This window comes from Monodon monoceros, unplaced genomic scaffold (genome assembly GCF_005190385.1).
Source record: "Monodon monoceros isolate NGI ecotype Baffin Bay Population unplaced genomic scaffold, NGI_Narwhal_1 Super_Scaffold_4, whole genome shotgun sequence".
NCBI lineage: Eukaryota > Metazoa > Chordata > Mammalia > Artiodactyla > Monodontidae > Monodon > Monodon monoceros.
Genome location: NW_021703781.1, coordinates 45,587,301 through 45,611,042, shown reverse-complemented (window position 1 = coordinate 45,611,042; position 23,742 = coordinate 45,587,301). Strand labels below are relative to the sequence as shown.

Genomic DNA, 23,742 nt, shown 5'->3' with positions numbered 1-23,742 from the left:
TTTTCTAGAGTAACTATAAGTATAGCCAATTTTGGTTTACGTGCTGACTTTACTAAGTAACCCTCACATAAAAGGTATTGCCACAGTATTTTAAGTTAAGGTGGAGAAATAATCAAAAAGCATGGAGTCTGGACAAGAGAAAGGAGGCACAGACAGGGGTGAATTTATCAAGTGTCCCCTGCAATGCCTTCGCTCCTTGAATTCTCTTTGTGCATGGGATGATCTCAATGTAGACTGAAGGACTACTTCCAATTCTTGGCCAACTCAGCTACTGCCTAAATACAAACACCCTTGTTCACGGGGAGGGTGGGAACACCCAATCAGTGCCCCAGAATGGTTGCTCAAAAACAGTAGCTGAGAGATGATAACATCATCTGTTCTTACCAGCTCTCAGGGGTGCATTTAGAAACAGGAATTTAACACCATACCACAGCTGCCTACCTGGTAGGAGCTTTCTTTCTCCTGGTAGGTAGGGACAGGAGGGAATTCTTGTGAACAACTACTTCCCAAGTTACTTCAATCTACAGTTTGAACAAAGTAAGAACTTACCCCTGTATATTAGTGCAGATATTAGAATGAGGATCAGGGGGGCCCATAAACTGTGTAAGTTAGATCTGGATCCTGTAGATTGGAACACTGGACATGGTAAATGAAAGTAAGCAATTTTTAAGATTAAAACGAAGTACTCTCAAAGAATCAAAAGTTTTGGATTGGCTTTTCTTCATATTTTACAGTGGGGTTGGAAGAAAGGAGAATATAATCATAAAAAGAAATAATTACCTTCTCTGCATTTGGTGTTGCTGGTTGGTGTGCATTTCTCAATGATTCCATGTTCACACCTAGAAAAAAATACAGAGGGAATTCAGAAAGCCTGGTGGACTGATTCCTTGATCGTTTTCAATGACACACTATAAATCCAGGGCCATTTTATTCATTTTCGCATTTTTGGCAAACATATCCCCTCAAATATTTCTAAATTAGCATCTACACTGGTGCAAATTCATAACATAATTTGGTTGTTTAGATGAAAAATATCCCAAAGAATGACTATGGTTTAAAATGCCTTGAGGTAAAAGAAGGTATTAAAACATCAACATAGAAGAAAAAGGATGAAATAGACACAAAAATAAAGTTTAATTTGGTCATAAACTGTGCTCTTAAAATCATAAATTTCCAAAAGCAATTTCCAAACTGTCCCATAGAACAATAAAATGGCCAGACAATAGCCACTGCCCAGGCTGCTGCTTAGGGAGTCTACCTAGGTGGTCCTTAAAGGTTACCCATTTTAGCATCAAGTGGTGATTACAGCGCTCAAGAGGTTCCTGTGGGATTTTCTTCAGACAGCCAAACACTGACAAATTGTCTGAATTATAACCTGGCTCTGCCTATTACTTAACTAGGTGAGCTTGGGCAAGTCACTTAACCACCATGAGCCTGTTTTCTCATCAATAACAAGGAGATAATATTATTTGCCTCAAAGCGTTACTGTGAAAAGAAAATTAAATCAAGATTGTGAGGTATTTAGAATTATTATTATTATTATCATTATTTTACTACATTAGTTCCCCTCCCAATCCCCACTTACACTGTCACCATGACCGTACTCTCAGACACTTAGGCTAGAAAGGAGAGTCTAGGTTAACTGCACATAATTTAACACTTTCTAGTAAATAAGAGACATAAGGCATTGTGTCTCTGCTTTTCAAGTCTACTAAGTGAACTCCTAAAAATTTCCCAAGGTGAATTACAAGTTTAAGGAGAGGCATATGAATATAATCCTAAATATTTATATTTATACAAAACAACATCTTACAAAGCGAAAGCTGTTTTTACAACACATATTACCCAGTCTGATCTTCACAGAAATTAGGTTGATAAGACAAATGAATATTATCTGCATCTATGAATGAGGAAACTGAAGCTCAGAGAGGTTAAGTGATTTGCTCAAAATCACCCAATTAATCAGAAGAAAAGTGAAATCTATAATCAGGTGTTCTATCTTTGGGTCAAAATCAAGCTCTTTTAGCATGAAAGACAGGTCTTTCATGATCTGATCCTGGCTCCTTCTCAGTCTTTCCTACACTCCAGCCAGGTCGTCTGTTCTCCAGAGCTTCCTTTTATCTCTTTGCAGTGGCTGTTCCCCTGCCTGGAATGTCCCTTCCATCCGTGTACACCTGGTAAGGCTCTTTCTTTCCTTCAAGACTCAAGCCACGTGTCATATCTTTACCCATCTCCCCAGGCAGAGTTGAAAGCTTTTCCTATATAATTCAACACTCTGAGTACAAGTCTCTTCTTGCCACGTGGTGTGAACACAATAACCACTGCTTTTCTTGACACTGTCTGCCTCTAGCCTTAGACCTTCAAAGCCTGGCCCGTGTCTGCTCATATCGTTGGCTTGAGCAGCCAGCACAGTATCAAGCACATAGGAGGTGTTCAATAAATGTTTAGATATAGGATGTTTGGGTGAAGAAATGGTTATCTAGTTGCTTGGAGGCTTCCCTTTAGGAAATCATTCTCTCTCAAGATATACCTAGTGTTTTAACCAGAGAAAGACTAAAACTTACGTGGTACAAGGGTTACAGTGTTCGCACAGAGATACGTTACAAAAAAAGTTTGGTTTACATCTGCACTTGGTATTCTGGGTCCGGGTACAGTTTTTTTCCACTTCTAGGCCTAGAAAAACAATTTGCAGACTATTAATTAGAGCAGCTAGTTATAAATGGACAATGAAAAGGATGGGCAGGAGCTGCATGGATTTTTGAGTTCCAGCGCTTGTTAGCAGTCACACCATCACACCTTTAGTAACACAACTAGCATTTAAATGCCAAATACGCAACCCCAGATTGAAAGAGTTGAAATCATTTAGCAGAGTTTTAAGTAGACAGACAATCCAGCAACCTAGACAACCCCACCTGTACTTAAATGGCTCCCTTTTTCTCATCTAGAGCCTGGCTACTCCAAGTATGGCTTAGAGACCAGCAACATCAGCATCACCTGGGAGCTTGTTAGAAATGCAGAGTGTCAGGCCCTGCCCAGACCTACTCAATCAGACCAATGCCAAAACCCTCACTTAGAGATTCTGATTTTATTGCTCTGAGACGGGACCTAGGTGTTGGCATTTTTCGGAGCTTCCTGTTTGATTCTAATGTACAGCTAGGGTTGAGAAACACTGCTTTAGAGCCTAAATAGGGAGAAGAAAAGCTTTACATCCAGAGAGTTCTTGATGTCTAACAAAACTGGGAATACTTCTGTTTTATTTTAATCTGAACCCTCAAGATAGATTGGGATATCCATGAAAATTCAGGTCCCCAATTGGAATTATCAGGACAAACCAGATCCCCAAAGAAGGGGGAGCAAACCACCCACCTCTTGGGTTCCTCTGTCCTTGTATCTGAAGGAGTCTGAGCTCTTTCTGGCTAAGAACAAAAGCCATTATACAAGCATAAATCAAAGCAGGAAAAAAAAAGTCCCCGCAGTTTTGATTGGAGCTCATGGACCCTGTTCACCATGTTTACGTTTAGTCATTCTCCTACATCTGGGAGAATTGCCTAGACTTGACTCATAAATGCCACTCAGTACCTGGTCCTGCTTCACCCCAGCCAGGCCCATCCTGTCCCTCCTGTATGCTGACATAGTGCCAGAATAGGTCCCAATTTCAGACTGTATTATACATGGTGATACATACAGTACCATGATTGGTCCCTTTCGATTGTTTATTAAGACACTCACCATGTTCTCCATCACAAACTCTACATCTTCTGCAGTTATAAGAATGATGGTTCTTGTCTGTGTACTCCTCCCCCTCTGCACAGAGTACACATTCTGGTTCACCTCCTTCAATTTTGCAATCATCATTTTTCCGTTTGCCTGCCCAAGAAAAAAAACGGAGCAAGTGTTTAAACGCAAGGTAGTCATGCAACAGCAAGGGAAGTCTGAAGGGATGATAATAAAACAGGAGTGGAGGGGCTAAGCTAATGAAATATAAATATAGTAGGGGAGAAAGTTGTTGTAAAAATCGTGGCAAGAGACAGAATTTCTCCCAAGACAAAAGCTAAAAGAGTCACTAAGGAATATGCCTACAGAAATAGGATGATTAAAAATAGGAGCATATAAAACAGAGGTTAGAATGACCAAAAAAGCACTAGAAGAGACGCCTTTACCAACTTTGGGGGGAGGAGAAAAGAAGGTTGCTAGGTATATATTCATGGTAGAGATGACTGCCACTGGCCACTGAGGTTACCTAGTTAATTCTTGTTTCTCTGACTTATTTTACTTTCCAAAGTCCACAAATCCTAACAAGGACAGTATTGTTTAAGGAAGAGAACATTTGAAGCTCTAAAGACTTTGGTCAAATATTTAATAGCAACAATATCTTTAACAAAGTTCTTAATCTGGGGCTTCCCTGGTGATCCAGTGGTTGAGAATCCACCTTCCAATGCAGGGGATGCAGGTTCGATCCCTGGTCAGGGAACTAAGATCCCACATGCAGTAAGGCAACTAAGCCTGCGTGCCACAATTACTGAGCCTGAGCACTACAACTAGAGAGCCTGCATGCCGCAACTACAGAGCCCTTGTGCTGCAACTACTGAGTCCATGTGCCACAACTAGAGAGAAGTCAGTGCACTGCAACAAAAGATCCCACGTGCCTCAACTAAGACCCGACACAGCCAAATAAAACAAAAGAAAACAAACAAAAATAAGTGCTTAATCTCTCTAAGCCTAACTTCTTCATGCATATGATGGAGATAATCATACTTCTCTTGCATGGCTAACATTACTGCACAGGACCTGCCTAGTAATCGCTCACAGTTCCCTTTTCACTCCCCTTTCTTTCTATTCCTTTGCCGTTAAGGGACAGAATACGTTATGATGTGCAGGCATGAACATATTTACAACAAAATTTATTACCAGGTTTGCTATCTTAATACGCAAAAGTTTAAATCATATTCGCATTTACTTTTATTTACTTTAAAAATAAAATGAGTCATTGGATTTCTATTAGTAAGCATTATACAACAATGCCTTCTGGAAAATTCATTTATTTAAGAAGTGTTTATTAAATACCTATTGTGTGCCAGGCACTTTCTAGGAGCTGGAGATACTGCAGGAAATAAGACAAAGCCTGGTCTCCACAGGCTTCACATTGTCAAGGTAGAAGCAGGCAATGAACAAATAAATACAAGACGGCAAGTGGTGATAAGTGCTGTGGGGAAAGCTAGTTTAGGGCAAGTGAATAGAGAATGAAGACAAAAGAGATAGAAAATATAAAGGGAAATCTAAGAGAAAAGCCTGACTAGTGACTGTAATTATTATGTTATAACTAATTTAAAAGAATAGGCAAAATCTAATCTGTCCCCCTCGCATGTACAGCAAAAATAATTTATGCTCTTTCCCCAGGTACATGACTTTCTTAATAACCTCATAGCATTCTTTTTTTTTTTTGCCTTTTAAAAGAAAATTTATTGTAACATTTCAGACAATTACTTTACATGACTGTTCAGAAAATATTCTCATTTTAGATCCCATGACAACAACAAAAAAAGATTAGTAGAACAACAACAAAAAAGATTAGTATACAGAGAAGGTGAAAGAAGGAACACTGGAGATCTATATTAAATTTGAAAAGAAAATTCCTCAGTAACAGTAGCTCCTTGCCATTCATGAGCAATATGTTATAAAACCAACACAAATACTCAATTTCACTTATTCCAGTACAGCATGTAGTTTCCATCCAGAAGAATGCAAGTAGAATGTATGTGCACCCATCAGATCCATAACAATTCTTATAATGGTAATAATAAATGATAATATTAGCACTTATTAAGCCAAGGACTCTGCTAAACACTATTAACACATTTCCATTTAATGTTCACAATAATCATAAAAGGTCAGAACTATTATTATGTCCATTTTACAGTTAAAGAGCCAGATTCAAAGAAGTCAAGTGACTTGCCAAAGGACATGAAGCTTGTTAATAGCTAGGAGGACCAACCATCCCTGTTTGCCCAGGATGTGGGACTTTTAGTGCTAAAATTGGGGACGTCTCAGGCAAACCAAAATATGTTGGTCATCCTCTAAGTGTCAGATGGAGGATTTGAAAGCAGGGTCTGATGCCAGAACTTGAGCTTTTAAACATTATTCAGTATCTGCTTGGTAATGATTTCAGCTACCATGTTACAAACTAAGACAAAACTTTTGAAGTGTTACCACAGCAGGTAAAGTGTAGGAGTTTACATTCCAAGACTGGAAGCTCCCTGAGGTCAGGGGCTCTGTCCTGTTTCTCTGCCTTCATCTCACAGTCCCTGTGGCTTGTCTGCTGCACTGGAGAATGTGTGCCCTGGGACATGGTTCTTCACTTGCTTTGCCTTTTCCTTTTTAACACTGTCCCATAACTCTCTCTCTGAAGTCAAAGCTTCCCCATTTGCCTTCCTGGGATCACTCTATGGAGGAATTATTTACTTGGTATGCCCACTCTGGATGCCAAAAACCTAACTGCAAATGGTGATTAGTACACAGTTCAACACATTACAATGTCTTTACGTTCTCCCTAATTTAGGACTTTGTAAAGGATTAGTCAATGTGGCAGAGATCCCTGATTGTCACCCAATATCCATTTTCCCTTCTCCCATAGGAATAGGATATTTACCAGGGGACATGGCTGCCCTGAGTCAAGACTACATCTCCCAGCCTCCTTTGCATGGCCATGTGACTAAGTCCCAGCCAATGGGATGTTAGCAGAAGTGTCCAGTAATACCTTCCTGGATGTTTCCCAGAGTTGGTGTGCAGTTTAAGTCTAAAGTTTCATCTGCTGTATGTGCATGAACAGCAAAAATAATGTAAGCTGCCTCTCCTAGGAACATGACTTTCTTAATGATTTCATAGCATTCTTTTTGATAAAACAAAATACTACATAAACAAATTATGAAATTTAAACATATACAATATTTTAGTAAACAAAGGCAATGATAGGTCAATAGAAAAAAAAATACATTGTGGAAACTCAGAACCAAATTTAAATACAGTGCATAAGGGTTCTATACCATTGCAGCAGTATGTTTAAGAAAACCAAGCCAAAGTACAACTTTAATTGCTTGTCAGTGGAATTATACTGCTTTCTAAATGAATTGGCCTCTTTAATGAATTACCTTGCAGAATGTGCCTGGCACAATGCCTACAGCATGACAGGAATACAATATCACAAGTTCTTTCTTTTCTCCAATGTATACAACCTAAATTTATCAAAATATTTAAAAAGTAGTTGTTTTCTTGAAAATAATATTTTAAAATATATTTGTTTCTGAGTATAATAGTACATATGCTCATTGTAGAAAATTTGGAAAATTTAGGAAAGTGTAGAAAGCACCTATATGTCAACTGCTCTGAGATACTGTTTTCATTTTGGTGCATTCCTATGCATATAAAGACACACATATATACATGTGAGTATATGTGTGTGTGTGCATATATATGTGTGTATGTGTGTGTGTGTGTATATATATATATATATATAAAATGTATGCAGTGTACCATAGAATCCTTCTTATTGGATATGGTGATGTGATGAGGACTTTTTTGATTAAAAATGTCAGTTCACATAAGGGATCATTGAAAAAAATACTGTCAATATTTCAATTTATAAAATATAACTATATAATTATTTGCCACTCTTGTGATGTAGAAACAAGTTATTAGAATTCTATAGTCTTTCTCACTTAAGTCACATCCAAAATGCATCACCTATGATTTCCTTTTTTCTTTTTTGGGGGCAAAATCTGACTTCATCTTTATTTTATTTATCTATTTATCTTTGGCTGCGTTGGGTCTTAGTTGCAGCACATGGGATCTTTGTTGCAGTGCACAGGCTCTGTAGTTTGAAGCACATGGACTCTCTAGTTGAGGTGCGTGGGCTCAGTAGTTGCGGCATGTGGGCTTAGTTGCCCCGTGGCATGTGGGATCTTAATTCCCCAACCAGGGATCGAACCCGAGTCCTCTGCATTGGAAGGCGGATTCTTAACCACTCGACTACCAGGGAAGTCCCTGATTTCCTTTCTCCCTTTCTTTCTTTCTTTTCTCCTCCTTCTTTCTTTTCTTTCTTCCTTTCTCTTTGATGGAAAGAAAACTTAAAGACACCAATAATCTGTATGAAAGGCTTTAACATTTTTGTGATTTTTCCATGTATTTTGCCTCCACCTAATACATTAACATTTTTTTTAGTAACCCAACTTTACTGAAATTCTCCAAAGCATTCAAAATAATTTTCATAGAAATAAAATCTGTTTTTTCTGTGTATTCATATATTGGTTTATGTAATATTTAATTAAATTACATATTAATATCACAACACCAATGAGCATAAACAAATTTGGAAGCAATCTGAATATTGATAAGCTTAAAATTTAAAAAAAAAAGGAATAGAAGTGGAAAGAGTGTTTAGTATATATTGGACACCATCCAGGATCTTTTAGAGATGGAGCAGAGAGAATTAGTTAATCCAGCCAGCAGATCAGTTAGAAATCTCTTAAGGGAATTTATATACATTGAGGCTTATATCAGAAATATATCAGAAAACATGACTTTGATTGATACATAATATTCCAGTCTTTGAATACTCCAAAATTTACTTAATCTTACATCATTGGGTATCATAGTGAAATGTCATGCATACAATATTTTCTTTTATTTTTGACTATTTTCTTAAGACATTTTTCTATAAACCTATTACTGTGTCAGTGTATTTTCAAAGTTTTGATCCACATATCCAAATTTCCTTCTTAAAAGGTTTTTTAACAATTTACATTCCAAGAATGACATATGAGAGTTATCTCACAAGCAAACTCACCAGGACTGAGATCACTTCTAAAACGAAAATAAAACAAAGCAAAACAAACAAACAAAAAGCAAACAAAGTCCTTAACAGTTTGATAGTCAAAGCTTATTAGCTTCATTTTAATTTGCATTTTAGGTTTTAAAAATAGGAGTAAAGGTCTCAATTCACAGGAAAAATAGATGGTGTTTAGCAAGTTACAAACAAGCCAGAAAGCCATTCTTCATTCTCATTTGGAGAAGAGTGAATGTGAATACGCTTAAATGTAAATGGGTTAGATTATGAGAGATTTTCCATAAGGGTTATTAAAACCTGGAGAGAAGGCCAAGATGGACTGTTAGAATCTTTTTATAAACAGGGCCCGTGCCTGTTTAGCAGCTAGAGTGCTGGAGGCCTGGAAAGCCAAACATGAAACTTACCACCATCCTTTATGGTTCTATTAAGCTATCGCATATGCCCATGTGTTGTTTTCCTTTATCTTCCTGTTTTCCTTCACAATGCAACTGGGAGATCCATATCTGTATAAAATAGTAGTCAACTCTACTCCATGTTGAAAAAAAAGTCTGCCCAATTGCATTTTGCTTAGCTTCCAATTTGCTACTGTTTGAAGGATTTCCAATCTGAAATTGGTTTTCATTTCAAAAATACTGATTTTAAAAAATGGTTGGTTTTTCTCCGTTGCTTTCCTAGCTTATCTAGTTATTTGGTTGTAAAATGCAAATGTATTTTGCAGGCTTCAGTGCTAGGACAAACAGCTCAGATACTTTCTGATCGAAGGGAAGTGTTGAGACATCTCTTAAGGATAGAAGTCCCTTGCTTTCAGAGCTCCACAATTATTATGATATATTCTCACCAGTCTGATGTGCTAAGTTTTAATATCCACAAATTATTCTGCTTTTGCTATTGAAAAATGGAGCTAAATAAATAAATCCTCTCATTTCTGAGGTACATGTCATTTATAAATTATATTTACTTATTCTCACATCAAACCAGTGTGATAAAGATGACATGAGCTGGTCTTTGGAAAATAATGTCATATTTTTTTCCTTCCCAGTCAGGCCATAATGCAGGAGAACTAAACGCTATAAAAACACTCTCTTCATTATTATTATATGCTACTCCTCACCCTGATTTTCATTCTGATCGCTAGATTTTTTTTGTATAACATACCAGGAGGACACGGCTGACAACAAAATTCGTGCTCACGATACAGGCCTTCATCGCAGCTCTCCCTTTTAGTAATATTCTTACTCAATTTCAGCATCTCAGAGTTGCTATCAGCCACATGGGCATTATCACCTTTAGACAATGGTCCAGCAATGGAGGTAAATATCTGTAAATGAAAAACATGAAGAGAATTTTACTGACTTCTGAACTAAGCAACTTGGTAAACAGGTGTAAGCCGCCCCAAATGGCTGTATTTTATTTGCCGTGCACAGGCAAAATCAACGTGGGTTCCATCCTTCCACTGACTCATCTCCAAAAAAGGAGCAGATCAATTGCATGACAGTCCAGACCTCGAGTTCTCCAAACTACCCGAGAAACAGCATCATGGATGGTAGGAGCCACAGCTCTGGGCTCAAAAGTCACGGCTCCCACTTATCAGCCCTATGATTGAGGGGAAAGTCACTTAAATTCTCCATGTCTCTGTTTTGTTATCTATAAGGTGGAAATAATCTCTTCTTCATAGGTTTGCTGTGATGATTAAATAAAATAATGCACTTCAAGTTCTTAGCACAATTCCTCACACATAATAAATAGGTGGCTGGTAAGCATTATTATTATTATTATTATTATTATTATTATTATTAAGTTCCAGTGAGGGACAACATAGCAGAGTAGGAAAAAACATGAAATTTCAAAACGACTGTGGTTTGAATCCCAGCTCTGCTGCCAACACTGACTTTGGGCAAGTCAAAGGGCCTCACTGATCCTCAGTTTCCTGATCTGTAAGTGACAACAGTACTTTCTGTCTTGAAGGGTTATTGTGAGGATAAATAGTGATAATTTCTCCCAAACCTGGTACTTAGCTACAGCATGTTCTGTTTCTTCCTTTTTTATATATAGCAATAGAATCTACAGTTTTGATGAACTCCTTCCTGGTTATCTAACCATACAATAAATCCTTCCTGGTTATCTAACCATACAATAAACCCAACAGGATTTTCTTCACTTTTATTCAGGAAAAATGAACTTCTCTTAATAGAGAACCAATCTTTAATTTATTATTTGTTCCTTTTTTCTGGAGACAAAACCCATAGGTCCAAGTGACACTGTGTCAAATTCATCTTAGTTGGCTTGAGTTCCTTAGAAAAATGAGCCTCTAAAATGTATGGAAACATTTGGAGGTAATGTCTGTTTGATTCCTTTCTCAGGTTTTCTAAACATTTATTGTTTGTCTCTCTAAACACAAATACAAATAATTTTTCATCTTATGTGGAATATGTAAATTCATTGCTAAGCATCAAAAAATTTTAAACTACTGGTTCTGAGGAGTTTTCCCTCAAGGTCATTTTTCATAGTTTTTATGGTATACTTTTTTTCTTCTACTTTATGGCATCTTCTGGGTCAAGGGAACTAAATATTCTTCACGTATAAATCACTGCCACAGGAGTCCCCACATCTTCCCTTTTAGCCCTTCCCCCTTTGTCACCAAAGCCTGCATCCCTTCTAAGTCACAAGATACCATGGGACCTCCAAGGAAGGAGGGACGAAGGAGATGCGGTTGCCATCTTTTCCTCCTGGGATGGATGTATTGATGTATTGAAAAATACATTTCTAACATCCAGACTCCAGGAGGGTATATCACACCAAAATATCAAGAAAATACCTGACTTATCCAGGGTCACTCATGAGCAAAAGGTAGAGAGCTAGGACTTGTCTGAGTCTCCTCACTCTTATTACAGTGTTTTTTCCCCTACACCCAACTCACGATAAAATACAGCTTACTTTCTCTATATGAACAATTCTATGTAAAGAATAATTGGAAATGGTAAACAGATCAGAGGAATTATGCCTAAATGTACTGGCTTCACTATCAAACCACTACCTTTTCAACCCAACAGACATTTCACTAGCACCTTCTATGTGCCAGGTCCTGTGAACACAGAGACAAGTAACATTGATTATAATCGAAAATGAATGTTAAGTTTCCAAAAGCAGATTTGCACATGGGCATATTATTTGTAATGTATTAATCATTGGGGGATTTTTTAACGTTATATTTGCATGACTCTTACTTTTTAAAACACATTTGAATCTATGATCTGCTTCTAAAGCAGCTTTGAACAAAAAGTATTTATTAGTATCAATTTCTCTTTTCAAGATGACAGTTCCCCACTTCTTACCTTTTCTACAGAAGGTCATCCTGTCATCCTGTTAATATTAGTCCCTCTTCTAGATCAGAGCATTAATAGCTAATGAACAGTAACTGAATTGGGCACTTTAGGAAATAATAATGTGATTGAAATCACACCAAAGGGTTAACTGCTAAGATGGGAAGGGCTTTCAAATGAAAGTCATTCACCTTTTAGGATCCTTATTCTATAACAAACTTTGTTCTATTTGACAGTCAGAAATTAAATATACTAACCATGTAACATTCCAGACATTGCCAGCACATGAAAATTCTCAAACAAATGTAAAGATCTCTGTAGCTAGAAGAAATCAGTAAGTCCTTTTTGCAAGAGATAATGGAAAACAGAATCTAAACAACCAAACTGAGTAGAAGCAACTCCTTTCTGTTATCAGCCACCCCTGTTGCTGGGAAGAGGGAGTTAACAGTGAGATGTTACTTGCTCTCCTTCTCTTTCAATTCTGGTTTCTCACCAGAAACTGAAGAAAATGACACAGATTTAAACTCAAAGAGATCTGAGTCAAAATTGGGTAGCCAAAATTGACAAGTCAAAGGTGCTCAAAGTTGATACCCAATAGTGTGTGTGTGTGTGTGTGTGTGTGTGTCCCCTACAGCTATAGGTCCCATCTTTTCCTTGGTAAGCTAATTTCATCCAGCAGTCATGTGACAATATTACAAGCAGGTCCACAATTCCTGGTTTAAATGATCAAGCACTCAGAGAGTGCTTAACATTTATGTAATGTAACATGTATGAATTGTTACCTTAGTGTTATTTCTAAAAAAAACTGGGCATATACTAAATGTTCTGGAGATGTCTAAAAGAAATGGACTTTCTAAGTTTGCTTTAGTTTTGAAGTTTTTGACGGAAATCAAAACCCACTGTCCAAAAATACATTCAGAATTTGAGAAATGTGAATCTTGGAGTAGAACAGTGAAAGACATAAACATCACTGGCCATGGAGCAGATACCAGCGCCAAACTCATCTCATATTTGATCACACCTGCTTCACAGAGCTGAATTTCTGGAAACATTTCCTACTTAGTTCAGCATCAAAGAATTATGTCAAGGATAAAAAAAGAAAGATGGGTCTAAAGAGCATGTTCTAACTCTTACAAGATATTATGTAAGCAGTGTTCCACACAGCTTGTGTTTTTTTAAGTTTTTGCATTAGCTCAAGTTTGTAGTATGCAAAGATTTAACCCAAACTTTCCAGGCAGAAACTGGGGTGTTTTTGACTGTGACAAGGCAGGAAACCCACAAAGAACTAAGTGATCAGAATGCTCAAAAAATTTTTTTTTCAAAAAAGCTGAAAAGGCCAGAAAATCAGTTAAATCAAAGGTGTGAAAAGTGGATAAACTAAGGCAAATGATAACCAAATGGGAAAAAAAGGAATAAAATTAATTTAAAATTTCCATCATGACAAAGACTAAAAAGTCAGAGAGACCTCAATTTTATATTCCGCTGGGAATAATATTAGCTAACACATTAATCAATTACTTAAATGAGTAAATACTTTGTTGAGTACCTACTATGTGCCAGACAGACATCCAAGAACAGAGCAGTAAACAGATAAAGACTTAGCTCTCATAGAGTTTATATGTAAATGAAGTGTACTGTATTAGTCAGGGTTCTTGAGAGAAACAGGACCAATAGTGTTTGTGTGTGTGCGCACACACGTGTGTACGTGTGTGTGTGTGTGAAGATAGAGAGATTGATTTATTTTAAGGAATTGGCTCACACAACTGTAAAGGCTTGGCAAGTCCAAATTCTGCTGATGGGGTAGGCCAGTATGCTGAGGAGTCAGGGAAGAGCTGCAGCTCAAGTCCAAAGGCAGTCTGGCAGAACTCCTTCTTCCTTAGGGAATCTCAGTCTTCATTCTATTAAGGCATTCAACTGACTGAATGAGGCCCACTCACTTACAGAGGGTATCTAACTTACTCAAAGTTTACCAATTTAAATGTACAAATCAACCAAAACAAACAAACAAGCAAAACTGTCGCAGAAACATCCAGAATAATGTTTGAGCAAATATCTGGGTGCCATGGTCCAGTCATGTCAACACATAATATTAAGCATCATGTGGAGGGAAACGATAAAGAAACAAAGAAATAAGCAATATGTCAAGGAGGAATGAGTGCTATTTAAAGGAATAAAGCAAGCTTGGGGGCATGGAGAGTTTGAAGGGTGAGGTAGTGATGTTTTAGGAAGAGTGGTCTGGGAAGGCCACGGAATAAGAAGATATTTGGGCAGTGACTTGTTGCAAGTGGATGACTAGCTGAGAAGGGCTTTCCAGGCAGGTCACACCCAGAGGAACTTGGCTTAGCCCAAATGGGGACATACCTGAGGACCTCAGCAAAAGCATTATTAGCAGCTAGCTATTAAGAGAGTTAAAGGTAAATGTCTCCTGAATCACACTGGTAATTAACATGTTGACCACTGAAGACACAGTGGGATCATACAGCCAATCATAACCATAGACGCTGCAATCTCATAGAATCCTGGAACGTCAAAGCAGAAAGGGACCATATGAGCATCTGCTCAGTTTCAATATAGATTTTAAAAATGGATCTCCTTGCATCTTTCATTATCTACAGGATTTTAATATTTTCTGCAAATCAGAAAATTTGCTTCTCTCTCTCCTTCTGAATTGTTTGTGAAAATGTTAAGTCAGGAAACCAAACCCTAGACATTTGCCTAGCTTTTTACAAAGTTCATTCACATACATCACCTCGTGGTCATCGCAATAAATCTACACATGAGGAATTATTACGGCCTTATTTTATAGCCGAGGAAGCTGAGCACAGAGTATATGAAATGATTCGTCCAATAACCCACAGTTAGGACTGGCCAAGGGAGGACTCGACAACTCTGGCCCAAACGCCTCTGGGCTGTTTCAGGTTTACAAATTACTTTCCTAGTTGCTTTCTCCAGGTAGGCACACAAACAACTCAATTTGTTTTCAGACAATTGTTCGCAAGACGCCTGTGTGTTAATTATACAATGAACCTTCAAAGCAAATGCATGTTGAAGGTGGAGGCAGTCTGGCAGGAACTTCCTGGAACCCAGAAGTCAGTCCCCTGCCCTCTAGTCTGGGAAAACTGTAGCAGGACTGTCCAGGTTGGGGTTCTGGCTGGCAGGGAAGGTGAAACTTCCCAGCCCTGGTCTGCAGCTTGAAAGGAAGGGGAGTTTAGGTTTCCCTTCCTCCAGCCTGGGTGCCATCGTACCCACTGTGAGTCCCTCGCAGGGGTGGGGATCTGCAATGCACAAATAGGAATCAGAAGTCTTCCTATCCTCCAATCTTTGCATTTGCTCCATTTGAAACTCTCAGAAACAGGGTGACGTGAGACTTTGTCCCTTGTATCAGATGATGAGAAACTGAGAGAACAGCTGGATTTTTATTAATTATCTGCATCAGTGATGAATCACTTTTCATAGCCAACCTGGTTACTACATAGAAGAAACAAAGCAGGAATGGAGCAGGAATGGCCAGACCCAGAAACTGATGACCACCCTTGAGGTATACCACTTCACTTTGACAAGCTCTCCACATTTTCCCGGGAATCATAAACACCCAAGATTTAATATGGCAATTACAAATAGAGTAACATTGCAGTGACTGAATTAAACAAACTACTGGAAGAAACTGAGAATCCCATTAGCATTACTTCAAAGAAGCAGTGCGGCAATTGGCCCTAAGAGATGAGCTAGGGTTTGAAAAGGAAGTTTAAAAAATCACCTTTTTTTTTTCTTCTGTTCTTAGTGAAGTTCAAAGCAAACAGGAAAAGAATTTTAAAAAGAAGAGGAAAAAAAAAAAAAGGTGTCTGGTGGTGAAAAATGGCAGCAAGAATAAGTAGACATCTCTGGAACAGTCAGCGAGATTTTTCAGTACTGAGCACACACTTCAGGCTGATTATAAATATTCAAGCTGACTACAAGCTCTCCAGTAATCATGGTGAAGAGTTTGAGAGATGACCCAAGCCAAGCCCTTCATCTTATAGGAGAAGCTATGCCTCAAACTGGTGGTGGGGTGACTGGTCCATGTCACACAGCTAGCTCAAGAGATTCAGACTCCTATGGGCTGAATTGTATCTCCCTCACATCCATATTCCTATGGTGAAGTCCTAACCCCAAGTAGCCCAGAATGTCACCATGTTTGGAGATAGGGTCTTTAAAGAGGAAATTAGTTAAAATGAGGTCCTTGGGTGCACCTTAATCCGATATGACTGGTGTCCTTGTAAGAAGAAACTTGGACACAGGCACAGACAAGGGGAAGATGACGTGAAGACACAGGGAGAAGGATAGAAGGAGCCTAGACCCTAAGGTAATGATCTCTTCCTTGCCTCTCTCCTTGGCAAGGGAGAGATCATTACCTCAGGGTCTAGGCTCCTTCTATCCTCCAGAACTGAGAGAAAATAAATTTCTGTTGTTTAAGCTACCCAGTCTGTGGTGCTGTGTTACGGCAGCCACGGGAAATGAATACAGGCCCAAACCACCATCTCTTAATTCCCTCAGATTCTGGATTTGAGGGAGGTCAGTGGTGCATACACACTTGGGAATTCCTCATAGCTGAGCACTAGGATTTCCCATCTTGAACTATCACTGAACTAAATAGACAAGAGCTTGCAAACAGTCTTCAGAACCGGAATCATCAGGGGCCCCTAGGAACCTGAACTTCTTCCCAGTCTTACAGGCCCCACTAGGGGGTTGAAATCTCACTGTCCCCTACTGTCCAGGACACAACTGGAACAACAGGCTAGTTCTGGTCATTCGCTCTTTAGACTTTTAATTACTTATCAATACTTTAGGAAAAAGGAATTCTAAAAAGACCATTAATAGTTCACCATTTCCGATTGTATAATGCATCTCGAATATATTTGTGTAAAGGGTAAGGAAATAGTAATGACATTTTGTAGTAGGTGCATTATTGAAAAACTGAAATAAAAACAAAAGAAAATTTTCTATATTAAAGAGATAAGTGAAGATTCCATTCGTTCTTACTTTTTTCAAAATGAGTAAATAAAATTACACAAGGTAATCTTATTCCAGGAATGTTTTCATTCTTTCTTAAGGCTAGTTTCTTGGGAAGACCGGGACAGAGATAGTTGAGGCAGTGGGAGTACGTGACTGGTTAGACCCCTGACTGAATCAAGCCATAAATAAAACAAAATGAGGAAACCCAGAGAATTTCATCTGGGATTAGATTTTGAGTTTAGTGCTAGAGTTAGAAAAATCATTTTCAAAACCCTGAAAGACATTAGAATCGTGTAGTGATGGATTAAAAATTTTAAAAATGCTTAGGTCCCAACACAGACCTAAAGAATCTGGATCTCTGAGAATGGGGTCTCCTTATGATTATGTTCAACCCTGTTACTTAATATTTAATAACCCTGGTGGTAATTTTGATGCTCCTCCCAGCTGAAGACCAACTGGAGGAAGCACAATTTGAGGTTAGCAGGCGACTACATTTACATGTGAGAAGATAAGAGTGTTACAGAGTAACAGCATCTGTGCTCTGCACTTGCAAATCAGAATTTGACTTTTCATGGAGAAATAATGACCCTTCTAAAAATAAGCCCGAAAAGAAAAGAAGTCATCTTTGGTGGAGGAAATGGGTGATGGGAGGGCTACCAAGTCCTAAACTAGAACCCTAGAGTCCTTAAATGCCCAGAGGGGTCCCAGGGCTATCACAGGAGTAAAGCATCCAGGTGGAACAGACAACAAAGTGTAGGAGGGGCTGGTCAAATGGAGAGTTGCACGTGGACCAAAGGGGCAGCCATTTGACCCAGGGGAGTGGGGGTCAGGTGGCATGTGGGTCCAGATCTTCCATTTTTCAAGAGAAACCAAAATCTTCCAACATTTAAGTGGTGGCAGCTAATATTAAAAACATATACCTGCATACATACATACTGTATGTGTCAATACTGTGCAGGGTAGACAAAACATAGTCTGGGGCAGTGTAAGCCCAATTTTTGAAATCAGGCCTAAATCCATACAGACATCCATGTGAAAAAACAGTCCATTAGGAACAAGGATCCTTTTGTGAGGATGGCTAAAAACCATAGCTCAGTCCTCAGCAAGGGGCAAGAGCCTTACACCACATGTTCTGAGTTCATTTTCTCTCTCTGTCTCCCCTCTCTTTTTTCTAAGATCTCTGACCTCAGAAATCAAAAGTGTTGATGTTTCTCACATCTTATATTTTTATGGCCTCCCAGAACACAGAGATGACTAAATCCAGAATGCTGCATCACTTGACTGTAGGACAGACTGACGTTAATGACTCCGAAGCAAAGCTTATTCTAATTTTCCAAGTTTATCCCAGTTCACAGCTTAACAAAACCTACCTACGGTAGGCTTGCTTGCCTTGCTGGGCTGAGTACATCTGACGATTGAATTTGTAGTCAGATTTGCTAACTTACAAGATTGGCCTTACTCAAAATGTACAATTTCATACGAAAGTCACTATCATCCCGCACTTAGTGGATCTTGGGCCAGGTGTCCAAGAGAGCAACGGCTGCTGTTTCTAACTGCCCAAAGATGGGGATGGCTTGGTTGCACAAAAGCTCATTCCAAATCAGAAAGGGAGCTGTGATCAATGAGGAGAACTAGCCCATTTCCTTCTGAGGAAGGTGAAGTTAACAACCTTACAATGATCAACTTTCTAATTTGGGCCTTACTACTCATAGTCTCACTTCAAAGAAAATATTATGAAAGTAGGCAAGTACTTTTGAGTTATTTGTTCCTGTTTAAGACTGAATGGTGTTAGGAATCCAACTACATAAAAAGCTAAAGATACATTATTTTATTTCATTTTGTTTATTTATTTATTCATTTTATTTCTTTCATTTTAAAGCAAGGGTCTTCCAGAAAACGAAAGGACTTATTAGGTAGTTAAATGCTGCTTTCCCACTTCTGTGAATAGATACACACACATAGCAAAAAGAATACAGTACTATCCATTAAGGGACTTACAATGGTCCTACAAATATTTTTTTGGTAATAAGCTATATATGTTATTATCTTTACATTATCACTTATTATTTTTCATCATAAGTCAATAAGTCTTTAGTACCTATTACAAAACATGTGCTCATTTAAGGGACTTTTGGAACCTAAGATAATTCACCAAAAGGCACTTAACTCACTAGGGGTTTTCAAGTGGGGGATTTCCTTATTCAGGTTTTTGACCATCTCTTAGAAAATGATTACTCTGTCCTTGGCAGTTGTGGTAGCCTTCAGAGAGATTCCTTTGAACTACTGACATTTCCACCATTAAGAACTATTTAGAAGTAAATTACTTGTTTAGTGTCCCAAAGAAACTTACTTAGAGACAACATCCAAATACTGAGTCCTCTTTGTCTTTCACCTTTTTCCTTCTCTAAACTCAATGCAAGAATAAAAATTGCTTTTTCTAAATTAAACTCTAATTTTGCCACCAAGGGTGGTAATTGTATTATGGAGACAGACAATAGAAGATTTTTCATTCACCCAATTGTAGCTAGTCATGAAGGACCCAAAGATTTCCATATATCAATTTCATTTTTCCTTTCCAATCTTGCCATCTTTTATAAATTTCTGTTTTTCCATCCTGGTTGTTAATGTTTTAAATTACATTTCATAATTTATTTTATTCGTAAGAATTTTCAAGTTTTTTATGATTTAAAGAAAACCTGTTAAAAACAACAATAAACAGAAACACACTGCAACCTATTTCATGTCTCTTAGGCTGGTTTAAGAAAAATTATTAAATTATAAACTAAACAACTGTCCTTTATTTTGTCCCTGAAACTCTTCTGTATGATTACTTATAAATACACCGACTTCTTTTTCAGCGGCCCTCTCCTTGTCCTCGACCATAATTTTGAGAAGTGCTCTAAGAAATAAAGGAGAGGAAAATGGCTAATCTAGTAACTGCCTAACCATAGACCTAAACAGTACAAGACAAAACCTATCAGGACTATGTGCTATTAAAAGAAGCAGTAGCAGTCCTCACAGCTACTTCTCACACAAATTTCTAAAGTAAGTTTGCCTCTTTTTCTGTATCCTTTAGACACTTGTGAATTGTTTGGGGCTTTCAAACTTACTTATCATAGGTCCCATGGAAATGACACCCAGAAACTAGGGAGAGAAAACTAACTCCAAGAGGGAAGAAGGAAGGGAAGAGAAGCAAAGAGGTAAAGGATGGGATATTTGCTGACCATAGATTGCGCTAGAGACAAGAGGACTAGAGGAAGAAAGAGGAAAAGAGAAAATATGGCCGCTCCCTCCCATCCACTCCCAGCCCACTGACATGATTAAACCAAATTTGCTTCTGCGTTCCATGTAATTAGCACTCGCGCCCCCATTTAATTTATTTGCACACTAGTAAATAAAGCCCTACTAAGTGCGAAGTCATAAAAGCAAGCATTTTCTGGAGACACACAAGGTGACGTAATGGTGTGGAAACTTCTTTACGAATGGAGGCGTGATATTGTGCCAGTGATGGGGGCAGGGCAGCATTCTGTGTAACTAAATTTAAGAGTCATATTAGAAAAGAGAAATAGAGGATATACTACCAAATGCAAACAATGATTATCTAGGTGATAGGATTATGTCAGATTTTTTCTTTTTACACCTCTGTATTGATAAATTTTATTTGATAAATGTTAATTTTTTAGACCATATATCATATATAACAGTAATAAGAAAATTATGTTTAATATATATTATAGATATTATAACATGTACATATAAATAAATGTGTGTATATATATATGCACATATGTGTGTGTATGAATGAGTGTGCATTCTTTCAGAAAAGCAGTTTCCTTGGTGCTTTAAACATGCACCTCTGGTAAAGATGCTATAGTATAAAAGTTAAGCATAGCTCTGGGCCTTGATAATTTTGCTACACTTATTAGTATTGTTATTCCAAGAGCTAAGAGATTGTCAAAGCAACTAACACTGCAATAAGGCAGTGGTTAATGATAAGGAAGAGAAGAGTGTGATCTGAGGTTGTATAAATGGTTTCTCAATTTTGAATCCTAAATTTTCTTGAAGAAAATTTCTAAAGGAGCCCAAATATTGTACATTATTTCTGAAAGGATCAGGGAAATTTTTTTTTTCCAATCATAAGATTGTTCCAGACATCAATGCTTTTTTCCTTTCAACTCTTGGTGTCATCTGGACATCAGGTGCAATCAACGAACCGCCCGGGCTTTGGAACTGGATCTAAATTAAATCCCAGCCCTGCCGCTTACTGTTTGGACTCGGTCTAATTACTTCAGCTTTCTGAACCCCATTTCGCCATCTGTAAAACGGAGATGAGGACATCTTCCTTACTGCGCAGCTGCGAATGAACTGAGATCACATTCGTAGACATTCTGATCACAGTGCCTGGCACTTTGATGGGGACCAACAAAGTAAGAATCCATTGGCTTTCAGAGAATTCGGAACTCACATGAACCTCTGGAGGCCAAGTGTCTTCGATCAGCCATCACCAAGCTGGCATTGCTGAGGTAGGGACTCTCCAAAAGAGGTGGCCGCTGCTTAGGCTTTTAGGCCAAGTACAGGCTCCCCAGCGCGTGCGCGGTGGCAGCAGGTACCACCGCCTGAGCAGTGAGGCCCAGGTTCCCTACCGCCCCGGAGTTCAGCGAGCAATGAAAGATAACAAGAAAGAAAATGGAGAGAAGAAAATTAAAAAAAAAAAGACCAAACCTGAGATAGTGACTCACGGTCTTAAGGAGAGGGATTCCCGGAAGGGAAACAAAACAGTTTCTTTTTCTGTGTAGCGACAAGAAGGTAAACAAGTCTCTTAAGGCGCATTCAGCCCCAAGATAACTTTTTCAAGAAAGAAACGGTGCAGTCCAAAACCTCAGGTTTAACCACCGCCTCGGGGCTGATTTATTCCCTAAAGTTGGGAACTGCCGGAAAACCTGTATTACCAGTGCAGGGAGTGCAGGTTCTCACCGCTCCGCGGCGCGCACATCCACCAGCACAGCAGCGGTACTTCGGCGTGACTTGTAAGGACTTGTCCAGAAGATCCCCTCCAGTCTCCGGTCCCTCCAGCGACCCTCAAATCTCGCACGCCCCGGCCCGCCCCCCGCGCCCACCCCTCTCTGGGCCGCGGACAGCGTCCCCGGGGAGCACCCGGAGCTGTTCCGCCTGCCCCGCGGGCTTACCGCTCTATATCCAGCCCCAAGAAAAACGAGTTCCCCGGTTTCCTGAGATCCCGCCCTCAGGGAAAGTCCTGGCAGCCCTGGTGAGCCAGCCTGTCAGAGGCCGGACAAGCCCGCCGCCCACGCGCGCATCCCCCTGCCGCCCCCGGAGCTAGTCCAGCGCCCGCCCGCACCGCGCCCGCCCAGTGGCCGAGCTGGGAGAGGCTCCCGCCCGGACAGGAGAAGACTCACCAGTGGCCAGAGAACCCAGATCTCGGACATGGCTGTGGAGCAATCGCCAAAGTGAAGGAGCCTCTCCAACTGGCACCCGAGCGGGTCACACACCCCGTGAGAAGTGACAGCCCCGCCGGGCCCCTCCCCGCGCTCCAGCCAGCCTGAGAGAGTGTTCCCGCCGCAACCCGCCCCGGGGCGCTCACGCACAGTTACTCCGGTAGCGCTTTTCTCTTTCTCCAGCAGCGTCTCCGAGCACCCGCCTGTCTCTTCTGAGAGACCCGAAAAGACTTAAAGAAAGGTCCCCGGGCCCGGGGTCGGGGGGGAGCCGGGGTTGGAGGAGGAAGCTTTGCTGAGGAACGCCTGGGTGGGGGAGGGCGCCGTCGATTCAGCCTGCGCGCGCACGGGGCGGGGTGGGGGTGGGGGTGGTGACGGGGTTGTAGAGCCGGGAGTGGGGATTTGTTACACAAACGGGCATTCCCCGTTGCGGGCGTTTCCGCAGTCGGCTGGCATGCCTATATCAGGTGAGGATCTTGAGAGCGGGCTTGATGTCCTTTCTATACTCTTCCGCAGTTTAAACTGGAAAGGCTGGGGAGGACTGGGGTGCACAGCGCAGACATCCTGCCTCCGTGCAGAAGCCTCGGCTAACTGCTGGGATTCTCAGAAAAGACCCAGTCTTCCCTCAGCGCCACGTGTTGTGGTGGTGACCTGAGAGGCTCACAGGAGTCCCCGGACTAGTGTATGTAGTGAGAGTTACCGAACGAAAAGTTTCAGATATTGTGCTATGGGGATTCCGAAGAGGACGGACCCCTTACCTTTTATTTCTCAAGAGGAGTACAAAGCTAACTCCCAAAACAAATCACACAGCTCCAGCTGTATTAGAAGTTCACAATTACTTCCCCTCTTTTGTTACTCATTATTTCCTGGCGAATTTTCTTAAAAAAAAAAAAAAAAAAAGTAGTACTTTAGTGCTTTGGTTAACAGCTCGAAGTCACTATTGTTTTGGAAAAGTTGATCTGTCTGTTTAGCCAGTTCTGCAAGAATTTTACAGAAGGAAGTTTGTATAATGACATCATCAAGGAGCATGACTCTGAAAGTAGTTCCTAGGCTGGGCACCAGTGAAGCGGTATTTCCTCGGCATCCTTCACTATGCTTTACACCCTCACTCAGGTACTCTTCTTCCTTCCCAGATGGCTGT

General features: G+C 39.7%; 1 protein-coding gene across 5 annotated transcripts in view; it reads right to left on the bottom strand.

The window, feature by feature from the left end:
• Positions 1-22,885, bottom strand: part of FAS (Fas cell surface death receptor) — a 31,782-nt gene extending 8,897 nt beyond the window's left edge. For 2 of the 5 annotated variants that reach the window (XR_003796947.1, XM_029244632.1), the window contains exons 1-6: positions 22,566-22,885; positions 9,995-10,157; positions 3,730-3,867; positions 2,565-2,673; positions 781-839; positions 550-636 (exon numbers count right to left, since the gene is read on the bottom strand). Coding sequence is in view for 4 of the 5 variants with exons in the window: in XM_029244632.1 (XP_029100465.1) it covers positions 550-636; positions 781-839; positions 2,565-2,673; positions 3,730-3,867; positions 9,995-10,157; positions 22,566-22,595 (586 nt within the window). In the remaining variant the exon portion in view is untranslated. Of the gene's footprint in view, positions 1-549; positions 637-780; positions 840-2,564; positions 2,674-3,729; positions 3,868-9,994; positions 10,158-21,616; positions 21,791-22,100; positions 22,527-22,565 lie in introns of those variants that run through there. The other 3 variants (XM_029244634.1, XM_029244635.1, XM_029244633.1) reach the window with 3 other exon arrangements.
• Positions 22,886-23,742: the final 857 nt, after the last annotated feature.